This window comes from Siniperca chuatsi, linkage group LG17 (genome assembly GCF_020085105.1).
Source record: "Siniperca chuatsi isolate FFG_IHB_CAS linkage group LG17, ASM2008510v1, whole genome shotgun sequence".
In the NCBI taxonomy this organism is placed as follows: domain Eukaryota; kingdom Metazoa; phylum Chordata; class Actinopteri; order Centrarchiformes; family Sinipercidae; genus Siniperca; species Siniperca chuatsi.
The window spans coordinates 1,113,156-1,124,141 of NC_058058.1; the positions used below are offsets into that span (position 1 = coordinate 1,113,156).

General features: G+C 43.9%; 1 protein-coding gene across 1 annotated transcript; it reads right to left on the bottom strand.

Moving 5' to 3' along the window:
- Positions 1-456: 456 nt before the first annotated feature.
- LOC122864576 (saxitoxin and tetrodotoxin-binding protein 1-like) lies at positions 457-8,826 on the bottom strand. The gene is made up of 6 exons (XM_044172149.1): positions 8,620-8,826; positions 7,522-7,667; positions 7,080-7,165; positions 5,841-5,945; positions 5,511-5,630; positions 457-585 (listed from the first exon to the last, which is right to left on the bottom strand). The coding sequence occupies exons 1-6, from the start codon at positions 8,749-8,751 to the stop codon at positions 536-538; spliced, it is 639 nt and encodes a 212-aa protein (XP_044028084.1). The 5' UTR covers positions 8,752-8,826; the 3' UTR covers positions 457-535.
- Between the last annotated feature and the right edge of the window lie 2,160 nt (positions 8,827-10,986).

Sequence of the window (10,986 nt, forward strand, 5' to 3'; positions counted from 1 at the left end):
TGAATTCAATTAATTTCAATTCAGTTTGATTTATATAGCGCCAATTCATAACAGAAGTTATCTCATTGCACTTTTCCTATAGAGCAGGTCGAGACCGTACTCTTTATAATATTATTTACAGAGACCCAACAATTCCCACCATGAGCAAGCACTTGGCGACAGTGGCAAGGAAAAACTTCCTTTTAAGAGGCAGAAACCTCGAGCAGAACCAGACTCAATGGTGGGCGGCCATCTGCCATTTACTTGTGACACAGTGATATTTCTACTGAAGTAAAAGATCTGAATACTTCTTCCTGTTCAGACCTCACAATATCATCACTGTACTCCAACTAACTATGCAAAGTACCGTTAAAAATTACTAACAGGTTAAAGCACTAAGACTTCATACTGTGAGTTAATACCAGCAAGTAGAACCAAAGAACATTTGAAAAAGAAACACACATCCAGGTTTTAGTATTGGTTTTGCATTAATTTTATTTGTGAATGACATATCTGATATATGCTGACACTTTGATGTTTGTTTGTTCCAACATCTTCAGGAATGTTCAGGCTGCGCTGCTGGAGAAGATTTCAAATGACAAGAACCTGTGAGGAGACAAGATTATTTAATAATAAAATAATTATCAATTGTTTAATTTAATTTAATTATTTGCTATTTCTTACATTTTTTTTTGTTTAGGTGAAACACTAAAAACCCCTCCACCAACTGTGCACATCAAGTTCAATTTACTGGTCCTGGTTAGTCCTCTTCAGTCTGTGAAAACGAGATTGTCCTCACCAGAAAAACGTCCGGTCGTCTGTACAAGCAGCTTATTCCAACCCATGTTTACGTTTATTGTAGTACCTCTAGTGGTTGTGATAATTATGATGGGAGCAAACCAGGAAGCCAGTTGACGTAGTAAAAGGAGCGAGAAAGTCCGCATATGGAGGGGGTCAGGTGGATTGATGGCACAAACAAACAAAGGACCCACGAGACCGAGGTTCATGTCCGTGTGAAACCAAAAGTCAATGTTGACTTATTTAAAGTTTTAAGTTACATAACGTTACATACGTGAGAAACTTACGTAACTTAACTTACATTAGTTACGTGACTTACTTCACGTGACTTATGTAACGCACTTATTTGAACCCAAACCATGATGTTTTCCTAAACCTAACCAAGTACTTTTGTTGCCTAAACCTAACCAAACTGCGACCATTTCACAACGTTAACCACGTGATTTACGTAACGTAGGCTACTTACACGCCCTAACCGTCTAATTTAGGAAACGCTCCTGTGGGTCGTATTACAGGGTAGGAACAAACGACCAATGTGGTCGTATGGGTTGGAGGACTTGTTGGTGAAAACAGATGTATGATGTCGTCTGTTGCCTGATGATGTTATAGTGATGTCATCAGACTACAAATGTCTAACGTACAGTCTGTGGCTGTATTTGGAACCGCGTACTAAATACTGCAGACGAACGCAGTAAGCAGTAACGTACTACATACAAAGCCATAACGTTTAAGTTAAGCCTGCTAAGCAAACGTTTGAAATCACGAAGACAGCAACGTTAACCTAAGTGAGATGTCAATCAGAAAACAACATGATACACAGAACTTAAATCTAATGTTACGTTAGATTTTTTGTCATTAGGACCGAACATATATATTCCTCCCTTCACGAGGGACGAGGGAACCCGACCTTGGTCGCTGGAACTCGCCCGCAGCCACCAGTCAGCCCAGACTCTGAGCCCATGCAACTCGGCCGAGCCCACCTCATGCTGGGGGAACGTCTGCGCAGACGCACGGCGGGGGAATGTTTCTATTGCGGCCACCGGGGCAACTTCCTGGCTACCAGTCCCGTGAGGCCAAAAGATTAGGCTCACCAGTTGCAGTGGGGGTTCTGGTGAGCCACAACAACCCCCGTCAGCTGGAGCCACCTCAGCTACAATTCCCGGCTACTCTTCATTTCCCATGCACTTCCGCTGCTCGCCCTGGTCGACTCAGGGGCTGAGGACAACTTCCTGGACGTAGAGCTAGCCTGACAGGCAGGCATTCCCACAGAGACTTTGCAGTGGCCATGAAAGGTGGAGACGCTGGATGGCTGACCCCTAGCCCAGATAACCCATTGCACCATCCCAGTATCACTCGTCGAGGATCTCCACTTCCAGCTCATCTTGGCTCCTCGGACACCTCTAGCACTGGGTTATCCCTGGCTACGGCAACATAACACATTGACTGGAAGATGGGAAGGATCTTGAGCCAGATCCTATAGCCCTTACTGCCTCTCCTCCTGCCTCCAGTCTGCCCGGTCTACCTCTGAGGTCAAGACCCCCACTCCTTCACCAGCTCCCTCGGACCTAACCTTGATCCCAAGGGAATACCACGACCTACGAGAGGTTTTCAGTAAAGACCTGGCAAAGTCTCTCCCACCACATCGCCCCTATGATTACGCCATTGATCTCCTTCCCGGAGCCTCCCTCCCATCGAGTCGCCTCTACAATCTATCTCAACCCGAACAGGAGGCCTTGGAAACATACATCAGAAACTCTGTGCAGGCAGGCCTCATTCGGGCTTCCTCCTCACCGGTAGGGGCGGGGTTTTTCTTTGTGGCTAAGAAAGACAAGACACTACGACCATGCATCGACTATAGAGGTCTCAACCAGATCACCATGAAGAACAAGGTCAGAGTGTTTGGTTATCTTATAAAAATATCCCATTAAGGACCGAGTATAGAAAACTGTCTCCCTGCTACATCGGTCCATTTGTCATTGATCGCATCATTAACCCATCTGCTGTCAGACTTTACCCCGCTCCATGAGAGTCCATCCTACCTTTCATGTTTCCCAACTCAAGCCAGTCACTTCCAGCACTCTGTGCCCTCCTTCCTCTCCTGGTGAAACCTTCCTCTCCTGGTGGGTCACCAGGAGGCTCCCGTTAAGGGGGGGGGGTACTGCGGTAGTCAGCCACCTTATTCTCTCCAGCCCTGTGTTCTCTGTTGTTTTCCCCTTTCCTGGTGTGTCTTGTATGTCCCTGACTTGTCTTTGGATGTGTGTGTTTGTGTGTGTATGTTACCTGGTCTGGCTCCGTGGTTTCCCGCCTGCTGCTGATCACTGGCACACCTGTCTTCAATCACCCATCAGTCTCCACAGTTTAAATATCAGGCTCTCCCACAACACCAACGCCAGATCGTCCACATACACTTGTACAACCACTACATCAAGGCCCACGAAACTTTCTAGCTAAGTACCATTGCTAAGTGTGTTTTGTTACCTCGTTGTAATCCTGTTTTTGCTCTGCCACAGGATTATCCTGTGCCGGTGATCGCAGTTTCCTCTGCCTCTGTCTGGATTCCTGTCAGTCTGCCTGCCTGCTTCTCCAGTTACTCAACCTTGCTTATCCCCACCAACCTCTCCACGGTGCCAGACCTTTGGGATCCGACCTGCTCTGTGCTCGTGATCACGCTGATGGTCAGTCTCCACACTCCACCACCAAACTCCACTTCGTGGTCAACCCCGGTCCGCACTCCACCACCCGTCCCTCGTATCACGGACCAGTCTGATTGTCCAGATCCACGCCGCCCCTATCCCGGTTCTGACAGGTAAACCCTACTTCAGTCTCCACCACTGAATTACCGCTACCTTCCCTGAGTCTTCAAGGACGACGCGGAAGGCTCAGCTCCGAAGAACTTCCCCCTTCCCTCTATACCATTCCATCCTAATAAAGAGTGAGTTACTTTCCACTACTTCTCGTGTGCTCTGCATCTGTGGGTTCAAACTAAGATCGTTCAGTACGACACCCTGTCCACCACTGACGGGGGGGGGGGGACTGTTGCTGTCCACCATTTCTACAATGACCAGTTGTTGTGACCATTTCAGCGCTTTGCATGGTGGGACACAGTACGCGAGGTAGACTGGTCCGATGCATACTGGAGATTTTTTCCAAATCAGTACGACATCCGGGTATTTTTGGCGAACAGCAGATTTGGCTTTTGTTTGCATACTGCATGCTACATGCTACATGCTACATTCTGGCCAAATCAGTACGTACTGCTAGTATAGTAGGCGGTTACGAATACAGCCTGTGATACAAACTGGAGGTGTGGAGTTTGAAAGACACCATCCAGGTGCATGATGGGAAATGTAGGATCCAGTGTTTTTGGACTAAAAGTCAGGATATCTCTCTTCTTTTCTTTTCGGCTGTTCCCTTTCAGGGGTCGCCACTGCGAATCATTTGCCTCCATCTAACCCTGTCCTCTGCATCCTCTTCACTCACACCAATTAACTTCATGTCCTCTCTCACTACATCCATCTCGTCTTTGGTCTTCCTCTAGACCTCCTGCCTGGCAGCTCCAACCTCAGCATCCTTCTACCAATATATTCACAGTCTCTCCTCTGAACACGTCCAAACCACCTCAATCTGGCCTCTCTGACTTTATCTCCGAAACATCTAACATGAGCTGTCCCTCTGATGTACTCGTTCCTGATCCTGTCCGTCCTCGTCTCTCCCAAAGAGAACCTCAACATCTTAAGCTCTGCTGCCTCCAGCTCTGCCTCTTGTCTTTTCTTCAGCGCCGCTGTCTCTAAGCTGTACAACATCGCTGGTCTCACAACCGTCTGGAACACCTTTCCTTTCATTCTTGCTGATACTCTTTTATCACACAACATACCTGACACTTTTCTCCACCCGTTCCAACCTGCTTGCACTCGCCTCTTCACCTCTTTTCCACAGTCTCCATCGCTCTGAACCGTTGACCCTAAGTACTTAAAGTCCTGCACCTTCTTCACCTCTGCTCCCTGTAACCTCACCGTCCCACCTGAGTCCCTCTCATTGACGCACATGTATTCTGTCTTACTGCGGCTAAGCTTCATTCCTCCAGAGCAGACCTCGATCTCTCTAGATTTTCCTCCACCTGCTCCCTGCTCTCACTACAAATCACAATGTCATCCGCAAACATCATAGTCCATGGAGATTCCTGTCTAATATCTACCTCTGATAATCCGACTGAATGTCTACTTCATTTCTCTTCAGTGTGACCTGGTGTTCATGTTAGCTGCTTTCTGTCATGTTGATAAAAGAAATATGTTGATTTAAGAGTTGTTATTTCTGTAAGTCGAACCTGAACAGCTGCTCACTATCTTTCATGAATGTTGCTTTTTTTTGGGTTATGTTCTTTATTGAACATAACCAAAATACATAACATGAAGTGAACGCAAATGAACACAGCCAGGGTGAAGACACACAGACATTTACAAAGTGTATACAACCACCTTATGCTTACAACATAAATGTAATGTTTTGATAGCTTTCTTGTTATGACAATAAGAAATGAATGTAGCTAGATGGCGTCCTCATTCTTAATCCTGACTACTAAACTCTGATTGGTCCATTGTTTCTTCAACAAGGTAAAGAGCCATCGAAGGCCACCAGGCCTGTATGAATGAATGAAAAACTCCACACAGAATGAACCCACATTCAAACCCAGAACCAATGTGGTCGACAGCGAGAGCCTGCTCACAGAAACTGACCTGTAGCTCCGTCGTAGCTGAACGTTTTGTCGTGAGGAAATCCCAGACACTCTGCCAGTTTCTTATGATCGCTGTGTGCCGCTTTCAACAGCTCAACATCCCGATGGTGCCCCTCCCTCTCTGAGACACACACACACACACACACGCACACACACACACACACACACACACACACACACACACACACACACACACACACACGTCACTGAGTTTAATTTAATTTGTTAAAATAATTGGGAATAATAATCCTCACACATACATTTATATTCCCAAATGTTGAATCTATTGTAAAGACAGTAATGTGAATATGTGTGTGTGTGTGATGTTTACTGTAGATGAACAGGAATCGGCCCACTTTGCTTGTGTTGGCCATTTTGCCTCTGTAGAGCACCGCCAGACAGTCGGAGCAGCTCTCATAGATAAAATTCTCCGCCACTAATACACACAAACAACACACGTCACCACTATTAGCAACAACATCAACAACAATAATACAATAACATCAATACACTATCCTATACCTATACAGTATATACAGTATGTATATATATTCTCTCCTCTTTTTTAGATGTATTTGAAAGTTTTGACCATTGTTTAAAGTGTCAGACTTTTATTTTCCTTCTTTTGCTGTGTTTTTATTATATTATATTATTGTTATGATTATTAATAATAAATGTTTAAAAGGTTAAAGTTAATAGCAATAATGTCCTAATTGTGTAGAACATTTTGATGTTTGAATAAAGTTTTTCTGTTCAAGAATGTTGTCATTAAACAGTGTCCAGATGACTACGACTGAAAACCTTTTCTACGATGTTGTCATTAAGTGTCATTTGGTTGACATTGGCTGTGAATAATTCCCTTGACCTCAAGTAAAGTGGAACCAGTTGGGCTTGTCATACAGATGTCTTTAAAATGTTATAAGGCCATTTCATTTCAATTCAATTGTATTTATTATTTATTTGAAGGTGGGTGCATTAAACTGGTCATGAACATGAAGGAGTCTTTATGAAGGTTTATGACTGTTGTCATTAAGTATCATTTGGTTAATTATGTCACTTTTAATGCAAAGTTGACATTGTTTGAGACGTCTTTGTTATGACAACTTGACATTAACCAAGAAATTATTACCTGTCATAAAACTTGCCAGAGCATGCCTAATTATCAAACTTAAAGAAACTATCGTAGTGCTGCAGTATAAAGTTCCACATAAAGCAACAAGAAAAAACTGTTACTGGCATCCAACCTACTACTCTGGTTATTTAGCTGGCTTCAAAAGAGGCTTAATGTTCATGCAGTTTCTCTTGACTGTCCCTCAATGTTACAACATTAGTCCAACATCGCCCCAGCCTGTGGGAGTACCACCCTAGCCTATAGCTATTACTTTGTTGGCCAAAACATTCCAGTTTATCTTCGGGATCCTGATGAAGGCCTCCAGCACACAGCACAAACGTTCATGCATAGTAAAGCACACTCAGGTTTGGGTCAAGGTTAGGGGCAAAGGATTATGTCAGTGACGGCCCTAACAAATATAGAAAGACAAATGTGTGTGTGTGTGTTACTGTGACTCACAGGCAGACATGATGTGCAGTGTGTGGTATTCGGAGGGGTCAAAGTTCAACGATATGTTGAAATCAAGCTTAGAACACAGCATATCACTGAAAATGACAAACCAGTTAGACAACACAACATAAAGAAACAACTACCTGCTGATTCTACAACACTGATACATCTACACATCGTTTTACTGTTTCTGACTGTGACTCTGATATTGGTTTGTATATAAGAACTCCTGTGTGCCACTAACCCAACAAGAAACCTAGAAAAAGTCTAAATCTAGATGAATATTGATCCTAACACCTCTGAACACCAATGGGAAGAGAGTAGGTCCCCTCTCATGAGATGTGTCACTACCTTTTCTGCCACAAGCAGCAGCCGACTGACTTAAACTAACATAAACTAATTTAAACCTACCTAAACCACTATTTAAATAGTTTGAAATGAAAGCACTCACAGTAACATGTATCTCTCGTTGTACATGATGGTTTTGTTGTCAGGGAGGAGTTGGAGCTTGATGTAGGAGCTGGAGAGGTTTCCCAGCCGGTCAGAGACTTGCTGGGTATCAGAGACGGACCAGACCAGAACCCACTCCCCTAAAATCTGCAGGAGGACGGGGAAAGGTCAGAAAAAGCTAAAGCTATCACGGAGGACACTGAGAACATCACCACAGCTAGGTGAGAAGTTAAACCCCTGGAGGTCAACAAAGACAAGATTAAGTGGGTGGGTTAAGTTGATCTTTAATACAGAAGAAGTCCAAACAAACACTGGACTTTCACCCAGGAGTCCTGTGTGCAACCGAAAGTTAACTCTGAGTTATTTAAAGTTTCAAGTTATGTTACAAGTCATGTCATGTGACTTACGTCACTTACGTCACGTGACTTCTTACTACCTAACCAAGTAGTTACTGAAGGCGTCTCCTACAGATGCTAAAGGGTACCATGTGTGTCTGTATACAAAGCTGAGGTGCATGACAAAATGTCGGTATCTGATGACCTGGGAATGAGAACAGGTCGTTCATGCTCCCCTCAGGATGAACTGTAATAACTCTGCTGATCCTCTGACTTTCCATCTAGCGCCACCATCAGGTCGACATGTTAATGTGTCCGACACTTTGGTTTATACCTGCAGAGCTGATGACGTTCCCATCAGCCTCAGATGTATTCTGTGTTTACTGCTAATTAGCAAATGGTAGCATGCTAACACGCTTAACTAAGGTGGTGAACATGGTCAACATTATAACATTACACGTAACACACGTAACAAATTTGAGTACTTTCGGGCAACAAAAATAAAGCTCAGTACAGAAATGACAAAGATAGAATAGAGTCATACAGGTACAGTATATGAATAACCAGGTTTTTATGTTCCATATTGTATAAAATGTGATTATAACCAGGATAAGACTCATACTAGTGAGCATATAAACATACTCATTGACAGACAGGCTGGCACAGCACAGACCAGAAATTAAATGAAGTTGTATAAAGTTGAATGAAACTAAAATCTTTAATTGTCTGGTCTCAGGCACCAAACTGACCAGAAACAGACTCACCTTGTGCAGGTCTTTTGTTGACAGCATTTTGGTCAGACGGGCACAGTCTCTGGTGCACGGCGCCGCGTCTGTGCCGATCACCGCCAGCAGCAGCGGCAGCAGCAGCAGCACCGCTCGCTTCACAACAATCATCCTGCTCTGAGACAAAATCAAACACACCCTGCTCTGTGCTCTGTCAGGACAGCAGAACGAGAGGAGGGAAGCAGGTCGGTTTATAAAGGCCCCGGGCCCCCAGCCGGCCTCGAATCAGTCCAAAGTGTGTGTGCTCAGTGTGTTATTGACCTCTGTCTGTTTATTTTCAGTCTGCTGTATTTATGTGTAAAAAGGTTAAGAGAAGACAAGGTCGCTGCTTTAGCTCTTACATGTTTTAGCAGTACATGATTCCATATTTCAGCGTGTACAAACTGCTGCCAGAGTCTTATCTGAAACAAGTAAAAGAGAGCACATTACACTCAGTTTAGCATATTTGCATGAAAGTGTTAAAATGTTCTGATAAGTTTACAGCTCTGAATAGTTTAGCTCTTCCAGTCTCTGCCTGTATGCTCCCAGATGCTGCCTAAGGTAGAGGTCTTCATGGGTCAAACATCTGAAACAGAGCCATGGAAAACCTACCTGAACTCAACATGCATCCATTTTTTTTTAAAATTTCTGCTCTCTGTTAACATTGGAGTCAATGGGGCAGTTGGAGGGAACTCCTGTCACTTTGAGGCAAAATGTGTATGTCCGTTTACTTAGATAGTTACATACATACATACATTTTGAAAGAGGAAAATGAATTTTTCTACGTTTTAAAGGAACAATTGAGTATGAAGAGTGAAAATTGTGGGAGTAAGAGGAAGTTGAAGAGAGTTGAACAGTTTAACTCTGCGTGTGATGTCACCCACTCTAATAATCTGTCCATTAATTTGAATGGGGGAAAAAATCCCTGGAAAACGTTGAATATTTCAGAAAGTTTTAAAGGTATGAACACTAGAAGTAATAGCAATAATGTCCTAATTGTGTAGAACATTTTGATGTTTGAATAAAGTTTTTATGTTCAAGAATGTGAAAGCAGTGGTAACACCTTATTTGTCATGAACATGAAGGAGTCTTTATGAAGGTTTATGACTGTTGTCATTAAGTGTCATTTGGTTGACATTGGCTGTCATGAGACCATTATAATTGGGTCATGAATAATTCCCTTGACCTCAAGTAAAGTGGAACCATTTGGGCTTGTCATACAGATGTCATTAAAATGTTATAAGGCCATTTCAAATCAATTCAATTGTATTTATTATTTATTTGAAGGTGGGTGCATTAGACTGACATGACACCGTCATAACCATGACATGACACCTGTCATGAACATGAAGGAGTCTTTATGAAGGTTTTTGACTGTTGTCATTAAGTGTCATTTGGTTAATTATGTCACTTTTAATGCAAAGTTGACATTGTTTGAGATGTCTTTGTTATGACAACTTGACATTAACCAAGAAATTATTACCTTGTCATAAAACTTGCCATAGCATGTGTCAGAGAGCCAACACAGACACCACCAGCTCCACCCACTGCAATCAGCAGATCGTACTCACCTGAGTATTGATTACACACCTGCCACTAATCATCTACTCCACACTATATAGTCTCACTCCCCCGGTTCACTCACTGTCTGGTCTCAAACCTCTTACGAGAACTCAACCCGACCACAGCTTCTCTTGACAACCCCTTTTGGACTTTGGACTTCTCCGTTGTGTGTTTCGTCAGCTCCCGGCTTTCCTGCCACCCGTCTCCTCCAGTGGATCTTACTACCAGCGCTACATCAAGATAAGACCCATAGACTTTACTAGCTTAGCTCCCGTCATTGCTTTTCTCTGTCTGGCTGTTTCAATAAACTCCCTCGTCTCAGTACTAACCTCTGTGTCCCGTGTCTGTCTGCTGACAGAACACCAGACCTTTAAACCATCTGGAGATGGAGCGCTCCGCTTCCCCCACGGAGAATCCATACGAAGGATTGGTCAGCGCCCTTTGTGCGGCTCTGTCTCTGGATCCTCAACCCCAATCTGCCTCTGCCAGTCCCATGGCCCTTCCTCCCAGCTATTCGGGTGAGGCGGTAGGATGTAGCGGTTTTTTGCTGCAAGTTTCTCTGTACATCGAGATGCATTCTCATAAATTCAACACCGAACGAGCTAAAGTGGCATTCCTCATTTCCCTCCTCTCCGGAAGAGCATTGCTATGGGCTCAGACTCTTTGGAGCTCACAATCTCCCATGATTAACTCCTTCTTCAACTTCTCGTCCCACTTCCAGGAAGTATTCGGTCTCGCCACCGGGGACCTGGCGGTCTCCGACCAGCTCTTCCGCTTACGTCAGGGAAATTCATCGGCGAGTGA